Source organism: Nyctibius grandis, chromosome 4, assembly GCF_013368605.1.
Source record: "Nyctibius grandis isolate bNycGra1 chromosome 4, bNycGra1.pri, whole genome shotgun sequence".
In the NCBI taxonomy this organism is placed as follows: Eukaryota; Metazoa; Chordata; class Aves; order Nyctibiiformes; family Nyctibiidae; genus Nyctibius; species Nyctibius grandis.
In genome coordinates this window covers 74763830-74790618 of record NC_090661.1, presented here as the reverse complement: position 1 = coordinate 74790618, position 26789 = coordinate 74763830, and the positions used below count along the sequence as shown (strand labels likewise).

Here is a 26789-nt window from a genome sequence, read left to right as displayed (position 1 = left end):
AATATATTTCATTACTATGCAACAGAAACCTCTACAACTTCAGTACTCCAAAATCCTGGAAAAAGCACAATCGGGAATATCCCATACTAACTCACTCAGTAGTTTACAAATTCATTACCATTCCTACTTGCTGTTTTGCTATTTGATGTTCCACTCTAATTATATTTATTCCTTTAAATTATTTTACCTTTGATGACTTCACATGGCATAACCATACCACCTCTCAGATCATAAAACTCCAGGAAAAGGACTGGGGATGGAAAACAAGGACCATCGCTATCTAAAAGCTACAGCTGGGCTTTCATTAATTTGGTACCAAACCCTCATATTTTTACCCAGGTAAAAGTCTCACTAAAGCTAGGGGTCTGAGAGCAACCCTTGCACATCCTGCTTACTGTATGCAAAGGTGTTCTGTCTGTGGTAGGACGCTTAAAAGACAAGCTCTAAAGGCTCCACTCCTTTTAAACAACATCAGCTCTTTACAGAACTAGGGCCCAAATTAGTATTCTACCATATTCACCTCTCATACTCGTCCTTAATCTATGTATTTCAGATATCCAGGCAAGGAAACTAATGGTGCTGCCATCTCCAGAAAAAGTACACAAATTATTTTTAATGTCATTTTAATTCTTTACATGCTCTATTAATAATTTACAAATTATAAGGTTTTTTTGTGACTGACAACTGGAAAAAGTTCACTTCTGTTTGGATGACAACAATCACAGATTAAAAAATGTCCCACTGACCTCCAGCCGTTTGATGATCTCTCGTAAAGAAAGGCTGTTCTCATTTCCTCCTATGAAGGTGGTTGTAGGCAGCTGAAAGACTTTGTCCAAATCTGATTCATGCAAACCATAAAACCCTACAACAGGTACATTATCAACTTGCAAAGCAGGGCAGAAGACAAAAAGGAAACCAGCATTGTTTTTCAAACCACTACAAATTAAATTTAATAAAGCATTATTAAGAAAGAGGGTACCAAATTAAAAATAGAAAGTGTGAATATTTTGGAGGTATCCATTAGTACAATGCACTTTAGTCTGGATTTTTAAAAGAAATGCTTTAATTAAATTTTTATCATTTGATTAGTAGTACCAAACGATTCTTCCTTAAATGCTCAGATAGAACAATTGAAATTAAAATCACACAAATCTTTTTATATTTCAGCATATCAGCATATACGCCATCCATATTACATCTTGCACTTCACTGTGTAGTAAAATAACTAACCGTAATGACTGGGATTTCTTCCTGGCTCTATCATGAGCAACAAACACAAAAAGAACCACTTTTCGCAGACAGAGCCAGTTGGTTGGAATTATTTTTCTATATGTCTATAATTTAGATTAATTTCCATAGATTTCCATAATGTATAAATTAGATTAATTTATACAACTTTAATAGATAGACTAAGAGAAAACACAAAACATGTTCAATGTAATGCTGTGCAAACACTCTGGTAGAACTTCCAGGGTATCTCTAGTCACCCTCTTTATAGGGAAGTTAGTTTGAAATAGCCATGTAACGACCTGTACAGCTCTATTTCCCAAATCAGCGATCCCTTATAAAACAGACAGATTTCCACGCCCCCACACCCCTGCAAACAAAACAAGGGCTTGTTTAAGCATATCATCCCATCTTGATTTAGGCATATCTAAAGTTGTTCTGGCTAAGAATATGGTTTAAGAAAATATTTAACTATCATGCAGTTTCAAAAGCCAAAGTACGCAACAGACAAGACTGAAAGACTGGTATCTATGCAAGTTAAAGGCTTTGCATGATAAAGTTTCATCTAGACCTGTTAAACGAAGAAAGGAAAAATAGTTCCTTAAAACTGTAAGAAGCAAACATAGTTAGAAACTTATATATGTACATAAAAACTACATATGTGTGTGCACATGTAAAAATATTTTAAAAACTATAAAAATAGCTTCTCTTTTTTTAATTTTGAACTCTCTGTCTTGGTTCTGGATATGCTGCAGGCATCCACTTTAACACTGATGCAACAGCCTGCACATAACTCTTAAATCGATATAGAATAGTGCTCCATATTCCCTGTTAAATGAATTTTCTGAAGATGAAAGTGAAGAAGCCATTTAAAGATGAAATAATAATGGAACTTAGCATTTAGATTTGAAGTCAGGTTATAGGACTGCATTGCCATCACTTTTACTATACAGCACTGTCAGTAATAACACATTTTGTGTTTTAAAAATAATACATTTAAAAATAATACATTTTAAAATATTTTTTTTTAAATAGTAATTTTAACAATATATTAAAATGTCAAATCTGGAGCAACCAAAAAAAGTGCTTCTGTACCATTGTTTCTCTTTTTTGGTACAGTAATAGGTTTTTCCAGCACCAAATTAATTCTGGTTTTCTATAATGCTAAAAAGAAAAAAAGAAAAAAAGGAGGAGGAGGGAAGGACACAGGGGATGACAGGGGCTTTAGTGTCATTTGAAACAAAGCAGTGCCAACATCCTTTTCCCACCCCCCCCCCCCCCCCCCCCCCCGGCTTTGCTGATTTTCTCTCAGACTTCACAGGCTTTTCATGTTCTGTCATGCAAAAAACAGAACATGTACAGGAGTGATTTGGGCACGCACAGAACATCTGTGCTTTGTACTGCAGCAGTGCATATTTACTGAACCATCACCTCATGTTTAAAGAGATACAACCTTATTGAAATCCAAGAGTTCCTGAAAGCAATTCTATAACTTGAATTGTGTAGTAGGTACACCTGTAACTAGCTGCATTTTTAGAAGCAACTCCCAGAAGAAACTTCCTACGAGGAGGATTCTCAAAAAAGAAACCAGAAGACAAGACAAAGAAAACACACAAAAAAATCTAAAAAATACTTTCATTAAAAATTTTTTCACAGAAAAACACTAAAATACTTTCTGTACTACCAGAGACCCTTCATAAGTTTCCTGCCTGGAACATTAAAGGATAGGCAACATTTAAGATCCTTCTCTTTTTTTGCTGTGCCAAGACTAGGCTAGAAACTTTGTTTCCCCTCACAAACTGAAATATCACCTCAGTTACACTCTCAGACACATCCCCCCATCTCATTCAGAGGTCTAGCATATTTTTCCTATGCTCATGAGGGCTTCAGTATGATGCCTTCTGACCAGTCACAACACTCTGTACTACACTGTCTGTAGAGTTTCAAGAAATTTGTACTGACATGCTAGCAATCACCCATGCACCAAACAAACGATATTTCCTCAGTAAATATCTAATGTATTTTCTAGTAGGTACTTTTCTTTAATTAAAGCTGACAGACTTCAAAGAGAACCCCTGATTTGTGTAAGCACCTCTCTATTTATGGTTTTAAGCACTCCACTGCCTTTATATGATCAAGGGTCAGAACTGCTTCTTTCCCTACCATCAGAAATAGAAAACACAGCAGCAAAGGGGCAGATGTACTCACAATAAAACTAAGCAGAATGTGTTTTATCTACTACTTGCACTATGTTTTATGTCTGGTCCAAAAAGCTTACCTACATATCAAAGGAAAATTGATTCAGTGTCTTTATCAAGTAAAAAAACAGCTTTAAACGTACCAGGTAGATTGAAGAGTAGAGAAAAATCAATCAGATGGTTTTTTATTCAAGCAGAGAGAAGCAAAGAAATTGATCACTGCAATTTCTCAAAGACATGCCCTCTTAGCAACCAGAACAACCTTTGCAAAAGCAGACCCCGGTGTATTACACTCTTCCAGCAGTAAATTAAAATGATCACCATTGGATTATATACACAAGTCAAGAATTCTACACTTTCTGTGTTTGCTTCTGATAACTTCAAACAGACTTCTTCAACTAATACAGAAGGAATAAGTATCAAAGGCTAGAATCCAAACTTGCTATGAAATTCACCCTAGGTTCCTCTATCCAGTGTTTTTGTTTATTGCTTGGTTTTCCTATTGACCAGCCTTCAGATATCCCCAGTCAAAACAAGTATCAAGTATAATGGTATAAAGGTAATTTAGATTACCAGAATCTTCATGTAATGTATTGATTAGTAGTAATTTCTGGTGTTCAAAACCACAGTTTTTATAAAGTGTTTATAACCATCATTCATCAGAAGGTGAATTCACAGGAACCTCACCTCTGATCTCAGAGTAGAAATTCCATCATTCTAAAATTTGAGCCTCAAAGAAACTATTTCGTGATATCAGCAAGCAGAAAAGGTAGAAGTTTCCCTGAAATGTCCTATTAAATCACCTCAGCCCAATGAGACAAAAGAGGCAAATGACCATTGCAAATAACAAGGCATAGAGTGTACGCACCAAGTTTATCGATTGTAGTGATTAAGTCAGATGGAACAAACGAATCCAAGTCTGCATCCAGAATTCCAAGGGGATCCAGCTGAGCCACATGATGGCCGCGGATCTGAAAAAGGAAGAAAGTGAGAGAAAAATGAAATCACAGTAACAAAAGTCAGACAAAGGGAAAAAGTCACTGATATGTCTCCATAGTATGTATATCAGCCATGAAGTCAAACAAGCAAACACCACTAATGTCATGAGAGGGTCATATTTCCCAAGTTTTCCCATAAGAACAGGAAACAAGCATTATGTCTCTGGATATGTATACTACTTCTATTACAAACTGCTGAATACACATTACAACATAACCTTTATTTTGTCTGACGCAGAATTTAAACTGGAATTACACTGAAGTCTCAGTAAAGAAAACTACTAAAGATTCTACTCTAAATCTCCGGGCAAAATTAAGAAACTATGACTAGTCTATAGATCCTATCATTTGCTAATTCAGTCATTTTGTATTTTTGCCTGAAACCTCCTTTCCATACCTACAGAATACTAAAATACAGCATTGCTGACCTAAAACACAGACTGGTGCTGAAGAAGTTTATATTGGAAGTGAAGGGATCACTCTTCATGAGCTCTGCTCCATATCAGATAGCATCAGATATCATTTACTTTCATTCATGAAATTTTGGGATTTTCATCTATGATAAAACTGACATTCAAGACACCAAAGAACACAAATTCAATACGGAATTTAGCCAGCTTTCAGTTAGCAGTATGACTGGTATTAATGCGTGCCACAAGCTGCTATAAACTAGTGCCTTATATTAACATATAACATTGCTACAGAAGAAATAACTAATTGATTCAATATAGCCACAAATAAAAACCAGGTTGTTTAATGTAATGTCTCTTGTGCATGATTCTCATATACCAACTTAGCTCATTAAAAGCTTTTTATAGATTAATATATGAATATTTTCTCCTTAATATTTTTCTTTTTAAGGACAAATTCAGATCACTTGGGTGGAATTTCATTCACGCTACTAGTATCCTAATTGCCTCTGAAAAAAAATACAGATAAACTGCAATATTAATAATGAATTGCATCACACGGTAATAGAGTGTGTTCAAAGCGTGGCTCATCAAGAAGCGACTTGTAAAAACACTATTCAAATGTTCTACGCTTGCAGGAGAATTAGTAACAAAATGCTTTCCACTCATAAGCAAATAGAAATACGGCGTCTTTTTTAGAACCACCAGCCCTGTAAATTCAGCCTGGACTCTGAGATTCTTTGCATCTCATGAATCACCAGTAATAAAACTCTGACAGGCCAAATGATGCCCACGGCAACATCTGTGCCACCTCATTGTTTACAGCGGCACAAAGTCTATCTGACTGGAACTAAGCAAACAATTCTGTCTCAAGCATCATCAACAGGAAAGAATTCACCTCCCTAAGCTACATCTGCTCTGCAGTATTAGTGGGAAGAGGAAGACGATTAGCAAGAATGCCAAAACCCAGGAGAGGAAATCAGTAAAGTACTGTGTCATATTACACTCCAGGAGCAGTTTGATCTTTAACTAAAAGACAGTATTTTCCTTAATAACAAGTTATTTTTTAATAACTTCCACTTCTTTCACTGGATACAGCAAACAGCAAGAACTGCAAAAATCAGAGAAAAACCTTGTGAAAATACATGCATGGAAAATTTTCACCAATTGCCATAAATTTGACTAAATGCAATGCCAGACTACCTGAAAGTAGACTTTAAAAGTCACAGTTTCTAGACACAGATGCAAAAATAAAATCTACGTTATAAAAGAAGACTCAATAAATTCATTTATCTAGACTAATTTTTGATAAGCACACACATTTCACTGGAAATCTTTCTTTCAGTGTGTCCCGTGCTCTGCATTAGAAAAAGCAATAGATTAACTGCCTTTTCAGAAGACCACAAAGCAGTTTACCACAAAAAACAAAATACTGACAGATTTGAGAAATGATAATTCTGTATCCTTCTCCATTTCATTTCATTATCACGCAAAGGAAGGTCACAAATTGATTGCATCCTTTCAACACTGAATTTAGAGGTATTAAGTACCTTTTAAAAACAGACATTTGCCTTAGGTACTCCTCTTTCACTATCTGTCACAGACACATGGGTGCCCACCATTTATACAGACATTTCTATCCCTTGAGTCGGACGGCACATTCTTTCAAATACAGGAAACAAAATGGCAATCCCTGAACTATTTTCGAGTAAATGGTATGAAATCAACCTAATGGGCTGCCCTCTTCAGAGTCCCCCTCTTCAGGGACCTGCTTGGTAGAGTCCCTTGGGATAAAGCTCTGGAGGGAAGAAGAGTCCAAGAAAGCTGGTTAGTATTCAAGGATCACCTCCTCCAGGCTCAGGAGCGATGCATCCCGACAAAGAGGAAGGCAGGCAAAAACGCCAGGAGGCCTGCATGGATGAACAAGGAGCTCCTGGATAAACTCAGGCACAAGAAGGAAGCCTACAGAGGGTGGAAACAAGGGCAGGTAGCCTGGGAGGAATACAGGGGAAATTGTCTGAGCAGCCAGGGACCAGGTTAGGAAAGCTAAAGCCCTGATAGAATTAAATCCGGCCAGGGATGTCAAGGACAACAAGAAATGCTTCTATAGGTATGTCAGTGATAAAAGGAAGACTAGGGAAAATGTGGGCCCTCTCCAGAAGGAAACGGAAGACCTGGTTACCCAGGATACGGAGAAGACTGAGGTAACTCAACAAGTTTTTTGCTTCAGTCTTCACCGGCAAGTGCTCTAGCCACACCACCCAGGTTGCAGAAGGCAGAGGCAGGGACTGGGAGGATGAAGAACCCCCCACTGTAGGAGAGGACCAGGTTTGAGACTATCTAAGGAACCTGAAGGTGCACAAGTCCATGGGACCTGATGAGATGCATTCATGAGTCCTGAGGGAACTGGTGGATGAAGTTGCTAAGCTGCTGTCCATCATTTTTGAGAAGTTGTGGCACTCTGGTGAAGTTCCCACTGAATGGAAAAGGGGAAACATAACCCCCATGTTCAAGAAGGGAAACAAGGAAGACCCTGGGAACTACAGGCCAGTCAGTCTCACCTCTGTGCCTGGTAAGATCATGGAGCAGATCCTCCTGGAAACTATACTAAGGCACATGGAAATCAAGGAGGTGATTGGTGACAGCCAACATGGCTTCACTAAGTGCAAATTGTGCCGATAAATTTGGTGGCCTTCTACGACAGGGTTACAGCGCTGGTGGATAGGGGAAGAGCGACTGATGTCATCCACCTGGACTTGTGCAAAGCATTTGACACTGTCCCGCACGACATCCTTGTCTCTAAATTGGAGAGATATGGACTTGACGGATGGACCACTCAGTGGATAAGGAATTGGCTGGATGGTCGCACTCAAAGAGTTGTGGTCAACGGCTCAATGTCCAAGTGGACACCAGTGACGAGTGGCGTTTCTCAGGGGTCGGTATTGGGACCAGCACTGTTTAACATCTTTGTCGGCGACATTGACAGTGGGATTGAGTGCACCCTCAGCAAGTCTGCCGACGACACCAAGCTGTGCGGTGTGGTCGACACGCTGGAGGGAAGGGATGCCATCCAGAGGGACCTTGACAGGCTTGAGAAGTGGGCCCGTGCAAACTGCATGAAGTTCAACAAGGCCAAGTGCAAGGTCCTGCATGTGGGTCGAGGCAATCCCCAGTATCAACACAGGATGGCCAGAAAATGGATTCAGAGCAGCCCTGAGGAGAAAGACTTAGGGGTGATGGTGGGTGAAAAGCTCAACAGGAGACAGCAATGTGCGCTTGCAGCCCGGAAGGCCAACCATATCCTGGGCTGCATCAAAAGCAGCATGGCCACAGGTCGAGGGAGGTGATTCTGCCCCTCTACTCCACTCTCATGAGACCCCCGCCTAGAGTACTCCATTCAGCTCTGGGGCCCCCAACATAAGAAGGACATGGAGCTGTTGGAGCAAGTCCAGAGGAGGCCACGAAGATGATCAGAGGGCTGGAGCACCCCTCCTATGAAGACAGACTTGAGAGAGTTGGGGCTCTTCAGCCTGGAGAAGTCTCTGGGGAGACCTCATAGCAGCCTTCCAGTACCTGAAGGGGGCCTACAGGAAAGCAGGAGAGGTACTTTTTACAAGGGCATGTAGTGATAGGACGAGGGGGAACAGTTTTAAACTGAAAGAGGGTAGATCTAGATTAGATATTAGGAAGAAATTCTATATTGTGAGGGTGGTGAGACACTGGAACAGGTTGCCCAGAGAAGTTGTGGATGCCCCCTCCCTGACAGCCTTTAAGGCCAGGTTGGATGAGGCTTTGAGCAACCTGGTCTAGTGGAAGGTGTCCCTGCCTGTGGCAGGGGGGTTGGAACTAGATGATCTTTAAGGTCCCTTCCAACCCAAACCATTCTATGATTCTAACATTCTCCAATTTTCTATAATTCTTCAACAAACTTTTACTGCAAGCAAAAGTGAATGGGCTGAAGTGGTTGTTTTCTCCTTAGCTATTTCTAAGCAAATTTCATATATTCTTTATATTCATAAACCTTTATACTCTTTTACAACACCTCTCCAACAGCTGGAATAACATGGTTCATACCTCAATCAATGGTGACAATGCGACGTGTACAGAAAAAAGTAGTTTTTAAAAACGTTCCTCTTCTATTCCTCTGATGATAGCAAACAGGAGTTAAAGTTCTCAGTGCAGGGCAGAACAGATCTGCTCAACTCAAACTATAGCAAACCTCTTGGGAAGTTACACACTTATTTAAAAAAAGCAAAGAAAAGGATTTAAAAATCAAACTGGAATATTTTGCTCAACACAGATCTATATGTTTAACAGGTTGTTGTTTTGTTTCACACAGTTTTTAAGCCTTTTATTGAAATTAAGATATTAAACACAAGTCTAAATAAAAACGTTTAAACTTGTTTTACATTTAGAAAACATCTAACTAAAACCACTGTGCTATTTCCAAAATCCTTCTTTTTTTAGAGGAAAAAAGGAAAATAGACTTAATTTCTTAATTTAATAAAAGGGTTAAAAAATGTGAGTGTGAAACAAAGTCAGCTTTGATGAACAGCTCTCTAAAAGAAATTCATCAAAGCTGACCCAAACTCAGTACCACCAGCCTCCCAAAATTCAACTTCTGGTTAATTCATTATTTCTCATCTCTCTTTTTACCTATAACACCGCTCAAATCAGGAATCTCAGAATTCACACTAGATGTATGAGAGAGCAAGCACATTTCATCCTTCTTAAAGAAAGGTAGTAACATTTAGAACTGTAATACAAACCTTCCTAGAGGTGAAGACAGACTTGGATCATGGAAAAGTTTGTTGTTGAAGAGAGGGAAAAGTTTTTATTTCACTGCACACATCAGGAGATTCATTAGTACCAGTATATCCAGGACAACTCCCTTCATATGAAGCAAAATTATTTCAGATAACTTAGTTTCCCAATTTGGTCAAGTAACTTACTGAATCAGAGACACACACAAGGAAGTCTTAATACAGTCAAGTGAGCCACAAGAATAGTAAAGGCTAAGCTTTGGCATCTGCTCCTGGTAAATGGGCAAAACCCAACAGATTCACGTTCCCTTTCAGAAACTAGTATCTCCATAAAAAAGCTTCCATGTTAAGTCAGATGACCCGCATCAGGGCTGTGGGTAATCTGAATCCTGAGTTTGTTAAGCCAGAGGAGCATCCCAGTCTGAACCCAGGATGTCAGTGTTCAGACACTGTGCAAGGAAGAAAACACTGTCTAGTTCAAGACATTTTGGATCAGAAGCAAGACAATAGGCAAGAGTTAAGACCAGAAGACAAACAAGAACATAAAAAGGTAAAAAAAAGGTTGTTTGCAAAGGAGAGGCCCTCCCACCCCCTACCCCAAAGGACACTTACTTGGTATGCTCTTATCAAAGACTGAACAGCAAGGTGATCTTCAACGAGCTTTTCAGCTTTACCTGGTGTCTGGGCCAGGCCATGGCTCTGAAGAAATGATGCCTTTCTTTCCAACTGATCTGGTAGATGGGGATCATATGCTTGGCCAGCATTAGCATTTCGGAAAAACAAGTCCCAGGACTGGACATGTGTACAGAGAAGGAAAGAAGAAGGAAAATGTATTACCTCAAACAAAAGTCTCAAGCAAAAGCAGCTCCTTCAAGCTGCAAACGGTACCTCACTACATTACAGCATTAAGTACCACTAACAGCCAGCAAAAAGAGAGCACTGATACGTCCACATCTCGGTAGCAACTGTGTGTTTCATTTACACAGAGCCCTTTTCATCTCATTTCTTACACTGAGCTTGTTCAGTCGAAAACTCTCTAGCACATGAGTGCAAAGCATCTTCGTACATTATTCATTCACATAGCTCTTTTTAACTGACGTTTATTCAGGCAACCAGTAATGGGTGTGATATTATGCTGCTGGTAAAGAGGTATCAAGCCTATAAAACTGAAAACCTTAATAAATGAAATTAATCCATTCCTTTAATGATACTTAAAGAATTTATGATGCTTCAAGACACTCACTGAATATGCTAAACCAGAATCAGTCCTTAAGGGCCTTTCTTGAAGAAACTGTTTAAAAGCAATTACAGCTTTTCTGAGTGAGGCTTTTGGTCTAAGATCCTTTCCTCACTAGCTTAGGTTACCTTAATATGAAAGAACTTACAGACCTGGTTTCAGGTGCAAGTCATAGCTTTAGAAGAGTACATATTTCAGAAACTGAATCACAACAAACGGAAGACCCTTTTATTTCCATCTGCACTTTTACACAAGTCACTTTCTCCACATATGCCCAAATCTGTTTTTCCTGAACTGTTTCCTTTCTGAAGAGGTGGTCACTGTCCCAGGTTAGAATGCTATTAGATGTATGGATGCCAACAGACAGCTGCAGAATGGGATAAAACATCTGAGATGCTTATACCCAACAAAGAAGCAGGGGACTAATCAATACTTGTGCTCAGCTTACAGTTTCCATAAAAGGTAATGAAAGGTCATAAAACACTTTCCTCAGTTTGGCTAACTTAGGAAAGAAAGGAAGCTATTGCAAAACTTTAAAATCTTTGTGACTGGAACAGAAGAACTGTAAAAGCTAAATTTCATTTTGTACAGTGCATGTTATTGACCCTGGCTGTGAGCTTGGAACTAACGCGTTTCAAGGAACCAGTCCCAGAAAAGACAAAAAGTAGCCCAAAGATCTGATTTTTAAAAGAACATTACTTAAAATATTCATTACAGAATATACAAAAGAATCAAAATAACGTAATACTAACACTGCAAGACAGAAAAATATTCATAAAATTCTGATTTCACTAACAAAAAGTCTTCATATTGAAATTTCTACAAGCTTTAAGGTGTTCAGAAACACTGTGAGAGGGGCAGCACACAAGAGCTAAACATCACGTAACCTTCCAAGTTCAAGTTACGGAAGTGAGGGGACTCACTGAACCTGTGGGTGGGAACCTCATCATTAGCATTAAGCCACTGCCAGAGAAACACTGCTTTAATGCACCTCTCTTACTTCCTTATTAATACAAAGCTGCATTGATACAAATATGACAAACTTACTTAATTTATCACCCTGCTCTTACACAGACTTTATCTAAACATAGCCCAACTTTTATATGCCATGACAAATTAAGGCAGACAGATCATGCTTGCTGGTCAGTTCCAGACACAGTGATGAAGAATTCATTCCTCCTCCCCTCTCTCACTTATGCCCATCTCCTAAGCCTGAATTTACACGACATCCTATAAATTGCCTACAAGAGTCTATCAGTGTAACTGCATTTCCTCTGGTATTCTGTCTATACACCTTCTTACTGTGTATTAAGAACAGTATTGTTATTCCATGCGTACACAGCACGTAGTCTGAGAACTTGCAGGTCCCAGACAGTGAAAAACAGATACAATCCCTTTGTGTTACAACTAAGGCTATTTAGACTGGAGGAATTATTTTGGCAATACACAGTTATTAACTTTCATTAAATTAGGAAATGCCAAACACACATTTGGATCCATGACCAATCTTCATTCAAAGCTTTAATAAAGAATATGCTTTGTTTATGTTAAGGTTCCTTCCTCACTTTTTCCAACACCATGGTACACATACAATGATGACGATAATACAACTATTCCTTCGTTGAGTTAAAAGCTGTCACAGCACAGTCCCACCACCAACAGAATATGTTTTAAGACAAGTGCTCTGCTGAGACAGTTGCTAACAAAATCCAAATAGATTTGCCCAACAAGCTACCTGTTTAAGGAGAATAAGCATTGAACCCTTTCTTCATGCAAACTCACAAATATAAAGAAATACCTTCAAAATGTTTACATCTGAGGATGCAGCCAGCTGGGACAGACGGAACCCATACTATTTTTTCCTATCACATTTTTGAACTTATTGATTTGTTGGGCAGGCTTGACATTTAATCAGAAGGGAGGGAAAATACATCATTTGGCTACAGAAAATTAGTTTTTTCTAGATACACATCCATCAAAGCCTCTACAAATTTCTATAGTGTCTTTCAAGATTGATACCAGATTATAGTCTTCAAGTCCTGTGTATCAACGTCAGTCTTTGGCAACAGCACTTGCCATGTGACTGAACAGACAGAAGACCAGCTTGGCCTCACAGCAAACCTGTAGGTTCTCAACTAAATTAGTAAAGTTCTTTGAGAAAATGGTAGAGGAAACTTATAAGAGAAAAATACATCTGTAAAATATAAATTACTATAGCGATACATAATACATTCCTTTTTTTTTTTCCTGTCAGCAAATCTATATTGTAGTTAACCATTATTTTCTCAAGTAACATAATACAATTCAAGTGATTCAGTGGTAATATTCTACTCTCATATAATAAACAGTGTTGCACTTCGAACAACAAGTAACATATTCATTATCTTGATGGTTTGTTTCTTTTCTAGTGACATCATAATATTTATCAACTGCAGTGAGGACAGTAAAGCCTTAGAAGACACACACTGAGCATCACTACGTCATTCAAAAAAAAAGAAAAGAAAAAATAGATGAAGACAAAACAAAACAAAAACCCCACACTTTTTCTAAGTACATAAAACAAGGAAGTGATTACACACTCACGGTAGAGTGGCTGCACACAGGATAACATGGCAGACATTAGGTACTCAATATCCAGCCATGCAGTTTTGTAATTAATCTTGTGATAGTAATAACTGAGCCTTGTCAAGCTTCTCCCTTATGATCTATGGCCCTGACACCACACTTCAAGGAGAAATAATGATGCCTTTTTCAGAGCCCACGTCATTTTATTCTGATTGTTGTTTTGGCTACTCTAAGGATAGGAAATTCAAAAGACAAGGAAAAGCAAGAAATCATCAGGAATGGATTTGCACAAAGAATAAAAACTCCTATGACTATAAATGCATATTCCTTGATATATAACCATGGTATACATAGAAAGGAGAGATTCTTAGAAAAAACACTAGTAACACTGAATACGCTCATTGGAATGTGACAGCCATATTTCAAACAGTTTTAAATAATCATACATGGGAAGACATGTCCTGTCAAATCTTCTGAGAGGGAAATAATTTGAGGAGTCTTGATTAATTGGAGTTTCTAAGTAACAGTGAATAAAGTACGATTTTTAAAGCCCAGGAATAATAAAGGGTTTTCATCCCATCAACTAGAAGGAGGCATATCCCCTTTGATAAGGAGAAATCCAAGAAGAAGAAACATGAGGAAAAACAGAAAATAAAGAGGAAAAAGAGGAAAAAAGAATGTAATATCTAAACGCCTAGCACAAATTGGCTCTCTAAACCATGCTGGACATACTGGATAAAATAATGAATATGAGTGGCCTGCAGAGAGAGTCAAATTATTAACAATACCATAACCAACATCACATAAGCCTTTGGTGTCTCTTGACGTTATTTTCCAACACTTGCACCACTTTCTGTAGCAGAATGACAAATTCACAACTTGCCTACAGTCATACAAGTTGGCATGATTTTTTCTGTATTTTTAAGAAAACAGTGAGTTCAACTCTCAACATTTTAAACCTGTTTTATTAAAGTCCAAATTGAACAATTTCTGTCAACAGAAGTCTTGGGTAGGAATTTACAGCTTTCAGCTGATGAAATGAGATGGTTTTCAAGAAACCAAAAATTAATTTTGTTGATGAAACAAAGTAAAATTAGTCGGCATCATTCTCCTCCCCCTCTTTTTTCTGGGCTGTGAAAAACCTAGTTACTTAGGCAAGAATAGATGTAAAGTAATCCATGACATCCATCAATCATATTCTTTTAAGCCTCACAAACCAAGCACAAGTGAATTTACTTCAGTTCATTACTGTTTTAAGTATACTACGTATGGTTAACCTGGAAAAGAATTCACATGTTTTTAAAACGCATCTTGAATTACCTGGGATCCACTCCCTAGGCCACAACCTACTCCACCAGTACACTTACATTTCTCTGTCAATTCACTTCTGCTAACTTATCAGTCGCTGTTCAACCCACAAACTGGATCCCCTCATCAGGATCCATTGCCCAACTGTGCCTGAACCGCCAGACAAATTGGATAGTCTTTCGGCAGGATTTTTAGCATTTCTGCCTACCCCCAAGTATTGGTAAAACAACAAGCAGGCCTAAATTTATCAGAAGCCTCTGCTCTTTGCTGGGTGGTTGCGCGGGAAAGCTTCCCGCACCCGCAGGGGACTTGGCCGGCCTTTACGCGGGGCCTGACTGCGGGGCGGGCCCGGCCGTTCAGCACCCTGGCCAGCTCCGGCCCGTTCAGCACCCTGGCCAGCTCCGGGCGGCGGCGGAGGGCCGGCCCCTCCTGGGGGGGGGCCCTGGCTCCAGCGCTCCCCACCTCCCGCCTTCAGCTGGTTTAACTGCCTAACGCTTATGTTAAGTTACTGAGGTTTACGCCTCATTAGAAGTTTGCAAGACTTCGCGGCAGCAAAATTCACTCTGCCGTAAAAGGTCTGAACGAGAAATTTAATTCTTCTTAAAGGAAAAAGGGTTGTTGCGAGTCGATGCAACTCAAATAAAACAAGTAAAAACAAGACATTACCACATACGCTCCTTCTGCATGACTTCATTCCTTCAGTGTCCTCAAAATAAAGGGTTAATATCGATCTATAGCACCAATACATCACAAGGGCTTCTAGAAATTAATTCAATGCATTCTCACAATGTGCTACCCTGCTCTACACCATTTGGAAATTTAGCTGGCAGTTACACGACGAAGCACCAAGGACAGAAGAGACGAGAGGAGCCACCCCTGGAGAAGGTCTCCTCAGTTCCAAGTTAAGGTGTTACACAAAAGACCTAGGATCTATCTGCCATGTGAATAACAGTCTTCAGAGTTGTCACTGCATACGCCACCTTCCAAGAAGACTAAATTAATACGCAACATCCAAAAAAAAACAGCTACAAAACTGCTTTTTTTGGTCTCCTCCCCCCCTCCTCAACATGCATCACTTCCTCACACTCTAGATAGATTATCAGACTTAAAGCAACAACTTCTAAGTGACATTTTGACATATGTGCCTCAAGAATAAGGGAACACACAACCAATTTGGTAAACATTTTGGGCACAATTCACATCACTTCTCTAGAAAATGACTTGTTTGTCTTAGAATTTATCAGGCTTCTCATCAGCTTCTTAAGTTAACATACATGTATCACCATAAGAGAGCCTTCCTTGTCAGCAGTAACCTTGTTAAAAAATAAGTCTGTATTTTGCCCACAAGAAAGGATCTGGGCAATAAATTTCAAGTTAAAAAAAAAATCAGACAAATATGTCACCGGGGGGGGGGGGGGGGGGGGGGGGAGAGAGAGAGAGAGAGAGAGAGAACGAAATACTTTTAAAGATACTTAAGAAGGCTTTTGTGACAATTTCAGATTCAGTTTTAAGGTTGCAACTTCCACAGCTACCTAAATGGAACTGAACACTCATCTTCTTCAGACAGTTTAGAAGTACCAACGTCAACACAGACTATTTAAATACAACATATCCTCTGATACAACCCTATTACAATAAACCAAAAAATTAAAAGTATTTTATTTCTTGGGTCTTCCTCCAGATGTAACTAATTACTTAACAGACTGCTTGGGCAGCATTTCCATGGAGGAAAGCTAAAAGTTTCTGAGCAACTTACTATTTCTGGCCTAGGCTTCTCATTCTTCCTGCTCAGCTCACCATGCCTATGGCTCCTCTGTACTTTTTCTGCTGCAATATCACATCCTACAACAATCAATATGTGGGAAATTAGTTTCACATTTTTCATTTCATACAAGACCTTTTTCTGGACTTTTTATAAAACAAGTTAAAAAATAAAAAAATCAATTCCACTCTTAACCTAATATTATCATTTACAGTCCAGTTTTAGACTTACCTTATGTACGCTTTTAGGGTTTTCAAGCCATGCATAATACATTTCCTCCACATAATTTGAATTACTCCCACTCAGGAATGGTTCTGAGGTTCCTGATGAAGCATACCGTTGGCCATGTAAAAATACCCTTCTGGCTATATCTTTCTTTTCCAGAAGTTTAATGCCATGCCACTTCAGCGTAGCCGCAAACAACTTCAGATGACTCATGTTTGTTTATTAGACAGAAGATCCAAGTCTATTAATAAAGACAAAACCAAATCTAATCAGAAAAAAAGCCAATGAATTGCAGACACATTTCAGCCTCACAGTGAAAACTGAGGTTTACGGCCAGGGTGCTCTTCAACAAAGCTCAGGCCTAAGCACGAAGTTCTCTTCAGGCGAGAGGCTACTCCATGACTGATTGTAGAGCTATAGTTACAGCAGTGGAAGTGTTGCTGATGGCCATCCCCACATCAATCAGTTCACCTCACAGCTTCTGTAACTGATAACATCATCCTGGTTCCTGAAGCAACTATGATAAAACACTTGTACTGCATCCCCCATTCCATGGGAACAAATGAGTCTGCTAACCATTGACTTCTCTGGAGCTCCTGGCAACCATAACTGCTGCTTCTCAGTTGTAGAAAGCTGCGGTCTTTTACCAGGCCAAACTGGGGTAGGTTCAGTGAACAACGAGCACCAACCGCAAACGCAGCAGTTGAAAAAAAAGCCTGCTACCTCAAATTTATGCTATGAATAACGGAGCTGACAAAATAATTAAAAGTGTTAGACTTCAATCAAACTGTGTTACACTAAGAAAAGGCTCAGTTTAATTTGCTTTCCTAACTAGCAACATTAATCTTGTCCTTCCAATGACCTCTTAAGAGCTCTTTAACAAGGAGAGCACATTTCCTATAATTTTGAACATGGTGAGAAAAACAATAAGGATTGAACCTGGGGAATGCTGAGCACCACCAGCTCCAGTGCTAGCAAAGGGAATCAAAGCTCACCTTCAGAATAAAAAGAACAAATGTAGCTCACAGTTAGACCAAAAATAGTATAATTTTAATGCTGAAGTTGCTAAATTTGCAAAGGAATAGCAATAATGTGAAAAGAAATTACTAGTTTTGTTTTCACTTGAGAAGTGTTTGGAAAGCTACAAGAACATAAAGGGTAGGATACTAATTAAGAGGAAGAAAAATTCAGATTTAACTCCGAGGTGTCTCATTTGTTTTGTTGTCCATGTAGAGAAAAAATATATTTGGTCAGAAGGTAAAATCCAAGTTTTTTGTTGTTTAGTGTGACTAGTTGAACAACTGCTAAAAACAAACAAAAGTACTGAACTACCAAATGAACTTCAAAGTGTTTTAAAAACAACACTGCCATTTTGAGTCATAGATGAAATTTTATGTTACCTATTACACCTAAAGAATGCTTTATCTCTAATTCCAGAAGTAGTAGATACCTTAAATATTCTGTATAAACATTTTCTGTATATAAATCCCATTGAATTATTTTCTCACTGTTTTTCCTCTTCCCCTTCTCCCTCTAAAAAAGGTACTACACAGTTACAAAATTCCTAAATTTGTAAGAGATAGGAAGAGCTATATTTTTCATCATCCAATTTAAAAATTAATATTGGTCTTAAGAAAAAAAAAAAAAAAAAAGAAAAAAGAAAGGCTCCACTGAATGGAAGTGTATTACTGCATGCTTTTCTCTGGCATCACATTTTTAACATGACATTTTTAACTCAACATCTATTTTGAAAGCTGCTGCCTGGATCACTTTCCTAGTCGCCAGCTTTAACTGTATTACCCCAGCAGTGAACTCTTCTCCTCTATCACACCAAATTTGCTTGTCTCCTCTTTCAAGAATCCTGCAGCCTTTTCACTCTCATCCACTAGCAGATCTGATGCCTAGCTCGTTAACACCAGCTGCCATCATCCACTTACTGAATTTTCCAGACAAGCATTTGTTCACATTCTCCATGGTGCCCAGATACATGGAAAGCATTGTCCCAAGGCAGTTATCACCAAAACTAGCACACAATCCTCCTTTAAACCTACAAACCCCCCAAAACCTCAAAACCACACACTCTTCTCTCCCTGCTTGGCATTTTCAGCAAATTGGCAACGGTTAGGCTACTAATGTGCATTATTAGCATTATTTCCTGTCTACCTATATTCACTTGTCATTTCCCATTTCACGAGTTCAAAGCTTGTTACAACAGTGGTTTCCTCCTATGTCAACACCCTGTCTATGATTAGGGCGCCTAAGTAACTGTAGGAACATAAATACTATCAGCACCACTTTGAAAGCAGATTAAGTCCTGCAAAAGCTCAGAGCAACTGGGACAACACTGACAGAGTTAATATATTGTCTGCATGCATAATTCTCTTTAAGATGTAACAGCACTAAAAACACTATATACGCATCACGTCATTTTGCAAAACTTGGTAAGATTTCAACATGTTATAACAGTAAGAACTGAGAGGTCACCATGGCACTTAGGACACTATGCTTGTTCTGACAGAAATGATTACTCCACCTATCTCATTCCCTGCAAATCCTGCCCTCTACTACCAAACTTCTGCACACATACCTGAGGGGTGGACACTCATTCCTAAAGAGTTACCCACCCCCATCTAAAGTGCTTTGCAAAGAGCTGGGAGAGAAGGGAATGAGAGGAACATTTTTCTCAGTTTATCATACTACAGCAGCAAGCTTCTTAAGTACAGGCAATTACACGTTCTTTCTTCCTAATATGACTGCCTGGAGAACATGTAGATCTTTCTTCTAGCAGTTAGCAAAGAATGTATAGCAAAATAACAATTGGTCAGGGAGATTTGAAAATGGATGCAAATGACATAACATATAATAGAAACAAAGAGCTTATAAGTGGTACCAGCCACTTCCCTCCAGTCCCATTTAAATTTCAAAATGGGGTCAGAGCCATACTTGAAGTTGTAACTACTGAGTACACAATCTATAAGAGCGGAGATGGGCTGTGTCACTCCTGTGAAGATACAAAGATCACAGGTGAAGAATACTGTTATCACAGACATTATTCCCATCTCATGAAAAAGTAATGCCTCCATTTTTATGCAGGTATGAAACAAAAATGGACAAGTCACCAATTGTGTAATTCCAGTCAGATTTCAACTACAGATTATTTTCACTCAACAAAACTGACTTCTTCCTAGTTCTTCCTTTTGCACACACTGCTCTTCAGCACAGATGTCAGCTGTCAGCAGCTAAACGAATCGGAGACCACCAGCATGATCATAGCCCATTCCAGCCCACTCAGCTTTGAGACTGTCAGTCAAAAATCAGCACACAGGACAGCAGGCAGAAGTCAGAAATAGGTAGGATTATTCCACTCCGCTATGTTTCCTAAATCAACTCTGAAATGATAACAGTGATTGGCAAGGAATCAAGCTGAGCTAAGAGCAACCTAAAGGAAGATATTAATTAAATCCCTACCGGAGGTCAAAAATAAGAAAGAAGCAGTGAACCAAAAGAACCACCTGATATTTAATGCACCAAAGCACCCTTAAAATGGTGCGAGTAAATGAAAGCCCTAAGCAGCTGAAAATTTGCACAGCTGTTCTGCAGTACAGCACGTGTGTCTCAAGCTCTGAGCTAGCTTTCACCTTGGCACTTTCAACTCTAGAAGTGACCTAATGTCATGGACAGTCTTGTGAATTATTGTACCCAGGTTTCTAGACAGTAAGACACTTCTGATTGATAGATAGCAAAGTGTTTATCTAGATTTTTTCAAGATCACTTTAAACATAAATGCATTGCACAGGCTAGTATCATATGAATCAATGTTCTCCTGGTATTGCCAGTACCCTGAGTTTCTCAACACACACATGAAGTCCTGCTACCAGTGCTAACAAATGTTCTTTATGCTCCGCAGAAGTGTTCATTAATATGTCTGGTCCATATTTCACAAAAACACTCCTTCATCCACTATGATAGTCATTTTCTCCCATATTCCCCATACAACTCACTCCTAAAGCTCAAGGTTGACAGTGAAAAAAATGCAGATGATAAAGTATCGCCAAAAGCCTGTCATAGGCAATTGAAACTAGAGAGGCATCGAATATCCTTATCAAATCAGGCTATTTCAGGAATATATACCTCCACATGCTAAATGTTTCTTCTCCTTCCAGCACAGATGTGCCATACCATGTAAAGAAGCATAATTCTCCATCCAAAAAGCTGACCTGGAGGAAGTTTACAAGCCGTGCATTCCCCCCAAGGTGTACACGGTAACTCTTGGGCAATGGAGGCAGCTCCATGCAATAAAACTACCCGATCTATCACTCTCCCCTCAAAAACCCACCTTCAGTGGGTACCAAAGGGACAACATCACCACAGACTCTAAGCTACCAAAACGTTGTAAAAGAGCTGGGGGCACATATCTGGAAGGGGTCGCGTTTGTTATCCTGCCCCTGCCCGTAACACAAGGACACATCCTTCCACGGCCACCCCGCAAAACCTGGCCACGCCAGCGCCCTGTTCACCTTGGCCGCGACCAGAGGCCGGAGCCAGCGAGGCTGTCAAGGCGCTCCCGGCTGCGACGGGGCTGAGGTACCACTGGAGCCCGGGCCAGGCGGGCCGCCTTCCCCCCTCGCCCCGACCCGCGGCGCCCCGCCGCAAGGCCGCGCCTCGGGGCCCAGCCCAGCCCTGCAGCACGACCCCCACAACCGCGGGGCAAGCGGCCGCCCCGGGGGTCTGCGCGGTGTACGGCGACCCCGACCGCCCGGAACGCTCACACGGGCCGGGCCGGGCCGGGCCGGGCCTGGCCTGGCTCCGCCACACCGCCCACAGCCAGCCGCCCCCGAGCCGAGCCGGACCGGACCGGCGGCCAGGCCCGCCGCCCGCCGCCGCCCCCCGCGGGCGCTGACAGACCTGCGGGGGCGGGGAGACTCCGGCCCGCCCGCGCACAGCGGCAGCGCTCCCGAGGCCCAGGCCCAGGCCCAGGCCGCGCCGGGGGAGCGGCGGGGCGGGGGACCGTTACCTGCGTCACGTGAGCCGCGCACCACCGCCCGGTGCGCGCGCTGAGGTCACGTCGGGGCGGGGCCGCGGGGCGCTGTCCCCGGCACCGCTGGCGACGGGCGCGGCCGCCGCGCCCCCGCCCGAGGCCACGCCCCCTCCCCTCGGCGCCGATCGCTCGCGGCGCCATTTTAGGGCCGACCCCCGCCCAGGCCGGGGCTGGTGGAGAGGTGCGAGGCGGGGGAGTGTCGGGGTGCCGGTGTGCTCTAACGAGGAGCCGGGCCTTCCTGGAAGCTCCGTGGTTGCTCCGGTCACCTCTCCCGGTGTGCAGTGACGGCATGGCTGTGCCGGGCACCGCCCCGGCCAGGGTGCAGGACCCTCTGGTAGGGCCACCCGCTGTGGGGTGTCCGCAACAGGAGACCTACCTGGCAGGAGGGAAAACAGGGTAAAATGAACATCCATCTGCGAGATTTCCGGGTGATTGTCCAGAAAACCCGTGATAAAAGCGGACGCCTTTGCAGCTGCACAGCGTGAGGCACTGCGGGGACATAAAAGGTTATCCCTGCCTTGAAGACAGCGTGCTACCCCTTCCTCAGTCAGTCTTCAGGCCTATGAAGATACCTGGGCAAAGAAAGTGATTGCACTTGACATTAATGGCAGAGGACAACATTAAACTGTATGTGTACGTAGAAAGTCCTTTGGTGATCCCTGCCCAACGGTTTTCATTAAAATAGAATATAAGTATAAACAAAAGCATTGGTCAGATGAATAGCTGTGAAGGGAACACAGAAGGAAAACACGTCTAAAGGACAAGTTGTTCACAAAACTCCCGTACCGGAACGACTGGAAGTTTCATGAAAGAGACATAAAGTCTTCCAAGGATTCTTACGCTTTCTCTCCAAAATTTGTACAGGTAGACTGAAAGTAGTAGACCTTGACAAAATGATTGGAACTACATTTGAGGCAATTTTTTGAGTGAGTTATTGTCCAGGTTATGTGGCCAAATGTAAAATGCAAGACAATACAATTTTAAGTGTTCCTTTGCTGTCAGAATTTTATTTATATCTTCCAAGTCTTCTTCTGTCCTGGATGTCTTCAAATTACAAATGTCTATCCATTTTCTGTAATAATTCACAACATGACGTATTTGTTATTTACCTGCTCTTAATCAAGTTACACAGTACATACAACCAAGGTCAATTGTCTATACAGACACTAAAATTGATTTTTCAGGTAAATATTGACACCATCACATAAATACTAATGTTTGATGATTTTCTGTGTAAATAATAAGATACAAATAATGGGAAGATTGGGTACACCTTAAAAGGAAGGAGGAGAGAAATAGAGCTATAATTTGTTTTGTGCTAAGGGTATACTGCAAAAATGAGTTTCTCAGGGTCAGGTGGGCAGCAATGGGAAGAAAAACCTTAGGAAGGAACACAACAGGCTTCATCTGGGGCTTTGCTGCCTAATGGTCACACAGATTCTCATGAGGCTTATTGGTTATTACAATTGTTGAATAAAGTAGAATTAATTTCTTCTAGATAAAAAATATCTTAATCCTCACATAAATAAATCAAAAGCCTTATTATCATCTCAGCAGTTTTCCTAGCAGGTGTGCATCTTCAAGAAATTGATAAATACTGCAAAGGGAAGGTGTGAATGATTTTGTGTTAACATTTTTGTGATACAGTATTTAGTGCAGGGAATAGATTGCGCAGAGAGACGGCACAGGAACCACCGCGGGACGGCCCGTCCCACAGACGGTGCTGCCAGGGAGGGTGACCGCCGCGCTGGCTGGGGGAGCCCATCACCACCACGAAATGAAACGTGCTGAAGCGGTTACTTGCAGCTAGCCAGATGCTGGTTGAGCCTTCTGGCAAGTGGTGAAATATTGTTAGATGCTGCAGCTACTAATTGAGTTTTCACCTTATTATGAGCAGACAGAAGCCATCTTTAGAGCAATCATGTTATGCTGAGTGAACATAAATTCAATTAAAAATTATAGTGAGGACAAGTAGACCTCCCCTTTACTTCAGAGGGAAACCCACATGTCAAATCTGACTCTGAATACCATTGCAATGGACAGGGTAAATATGCTGGGATAGGCACTAAGAGTATGTTTTCAGGGCTTATGTTGTTCCCTGAAGTCTTTGCCCAGTTTCGCAACATTTATGTTCTTTTTCTTTTCTTTTTTTTTTTTTTTTTTTTTTAATTCTTCACACAATGGGAATTTGTGTGCTTGAAACAGCAAATTCTGGTTTATTGTGCTTTGGAGCAACTCCCAAATTCTCCAGTGTTTATTGTAACTGGATTTCCCTCCCACCTCTCCCACTCAGCTTTCGGTGCCTGCCTCGCCAGCTCTTGCTGTAGTAAAGCATTGCCTTACTGCTGCTGGCTTTCCTTCCGTCAGTGTCACTTAGCCACCGTTCTGTGCCTCCTTCATTCTTCACCTCCTTCTTAACACTCATCTGTTTGCTCTCCAGTGAGCCCCTGTGATGGACAATCAGCTATTTTCTCATGATTCTAGTTTTAATTCTTAAAATTTCCAATCACAGTTCATGTTTACCTGCCCCTTTATGTGTCCACTTGTACACTTACCTCTAACTCACACCACCCAGACACTGGCTTTGCTTCCAGCTAAACTATTACACTTTAAACCTGGCTGGAATGAAAGTCCATCAATGGAACGAAAACTTAGAAAAATTGCAATTCGTAGCAGAAGTAGAGCCAACTTTGCCAGCTTGCTTAGCATTGTTCTCATGCCAGCTCCTCACTGAAAAAGCGTTATGTATTAGAGAAGTTTTGCACTGGGATAAAAGGTGTAACACAGGATACTCACGACAGTACCCCTGAAATGGAAGTCAGATGTGAAATTGTCTATTGTGTTGAAAGACACACTGCCTCACCATGATTTATTTTTATATTTATCCTTATTTTCTGTAGCATGTCAACATCTGACATGTTTTCTTACTTATTTCTGCCTCTTTTCTGTCTTAGGCATGAGTTAACAAAACTAGAGCCAACCTATTCGAACAAACCAAAGCAAGTCTCAACAAAACTAGAATCAAGCTGTTTTTGGAAACATACCATGTTGCTCACTGGGGGCACAATGTGACCCGTCGTTTGTTCCACGGTATGGTATTGCATGACTCTCTAACGCCTTGCCTCAGTCTTTGCTTGTTTTTGGTACATCGGTTTTCCTTGCCGGATCAGCAGCTACTTGCAATCAGCATTGTGGTTGCTGTGGTTAATTGCACGACACAACTCTCTCTCTAACACAACATGACTTCTCAGTAGGCTTGTTTCTTCAAAGGGTAATCTCATAGGAGGTGGTCTGGATACAGGATTACTCATAGAAGGACAATCTCATTAATAGCTTCCCCTCCTGAGACAGATATATTTATGTATTTTAGGCAACTCTTCGTTGTTACTGGTAATGTAATTTCACTAGAAACAATGTTTACCAGAAGTTCTCTTAAGCCAAGTACAGAAACTCCATTTTACTTTAGTTCCCAATGTGTTTGTTACACATGAAGACTACAAGCTGAGATTCAAATCTGAAGTATCATCTCTTGTTAAAGCAAGGCATATGGAAACGTAAAGCATCCTCTCACTTTGAGCCTAACAATAAACACAGTGAATATCCTATGGGGCTCTGGTCATTAGGCTTGTCTAATATTTAAATCTGAGATTCAAAACACTTAGACCATCCTAGACTAAACAGCTCCAACAAAGTAATTCAGTCCATTTTCAAAGGTGGGTTTTTTGGGTTTTGCTCTTTATCTTAGGTAGACATTTCGAATAAATGCTAAAACACTTTTAAAACCCCTGTGAACAGTAGCAGAGTAATGGCACTCACTCTTCCAGTCGGGATTTGCACCAATTCCTTGTACAACATTTCCTTTTCCGCAACCCCTTCAGTTGGAATACCCTGAAATTCTTTGGCAGGCACCTCCTCTGCCGGACACAGGAGCCTTTCCCGGCAGGGTATGTCACTTGGGGTGGTAGCAGCTGCTTTGACCTTTCTCCCCAGAAGTGCTCTGCATATTGAGCAGCTCACACAGGCAGGTAACCACAAATTCTTGCTTCAGGCCACAGACAGCATAATGAAGACCTTTCCCCTTCCAGCCCCAGCCCAGCACTCTCCACTGTCATCACATGCCTTACTCTCCCTGTGCAGTATCCAGTGTCCTGCTTGCCGTTAAGCACCCTGCGCTGTCAGCACTGCACTTATGTCCATTAGTATGAAAAGATATTAATTGTAAACACTTTTCAGCCTGGAGTTCATACCATGTTTTTGGGAGGAACTAGATTACTTTTAGCAGCAACTGACAACTGTCGAGTGCTGCCAGGCAGTTTCTCTGGCAGATTTCTAACTCAAACATGCCTGGTTTGCTCCATGGCTTTTGTTTTTATCCTAGCAGACATATCGGCTTTGAGTGGAAAACTGTTTTTTTGGTAGCACTAGTACAGATCTGCTTTGAGCTGCTGTGGAGCCAGGGTGACAATACTACGTTTCTTAGTGAACTTACTACACTTCCTAAAATGGCACGTGCTTAGGCTTTGGCAGAAGGCTTGTTTGAAATAACCCAATTCAGTGCTTCATGCTGATATTCTCAACCGTTGGCTCAAGTGAGTTCCAGCATCTGGGAATACCCTTACTGGATACTTCCCTGTAGTAGCTACACAGCCACATTCAGCACATTTTACTACTACAAAGTCTACAGTTGAAACCATGACCCTAATGAATCAGCAGCAAATTTCCATTCACTTCAGTGCTTTCCCCTAGTCTCTTTTATCTTCTTTTTTTGGCAACTGGTATAGTTTATCAGGCTTTTCCCCAGTCCCACATGGAGAAACTTATTAATTACCTCTGACACCTCCTGCAGCAAAGTTTATGTGAGGAATTTCATATGGGTTACTTCCATTCCCTTTGCTTGCAGAAACTTTAGCTTTGTGTGCCACAAACTTCAGTCACATCCCTGACTTCCCAGAATAAACTTCCCATGGTAAAGGAGACATGGGCTGCTGGATGTCTGAGGGGCAGAAAAATCAGTCCCAGTTTCACACTGCTGCTTGTATTGGGTAGGTTAAATGTGAG

General features: G+C 40.9%; 1 protein-coding gene across 2 annotated transcripts in view; it reads right to left on the bottom strand.

The window, feature by feature from the left end:
* OGDHL (oxoglutarate dehydrogenase L) overlaps positions 1-16906 on the bottom strand; it is a 57719-nt gene extending 40813 nt beyond the window's left edge. The window contains exons 1-4 of one of the 2 annotated variants that reach the window (XM_068398461.1): positions 16700-16906; positions 10209-10388; positions 4294-4396; positions 747-862 (exon numbers count right to left, since the gene is read on the bottom strand). In XM_068398461.1, coding sequence (XP_068254562.1) covers positions 747-862; positions 4294-4396; positions 10209-10388; positions 16700-16906 — 606 coding nt within the window. The remainder of the gene's footprint in view (positions 1-746; positions 863-4293; positions 4397-10208; positions 10389-16699) is intronic. The other variant, XM_068398462.1, reaches the window with a different exon arrangement.
* Positions 16907-26789: the final 9883 nt, after the last annotated feature.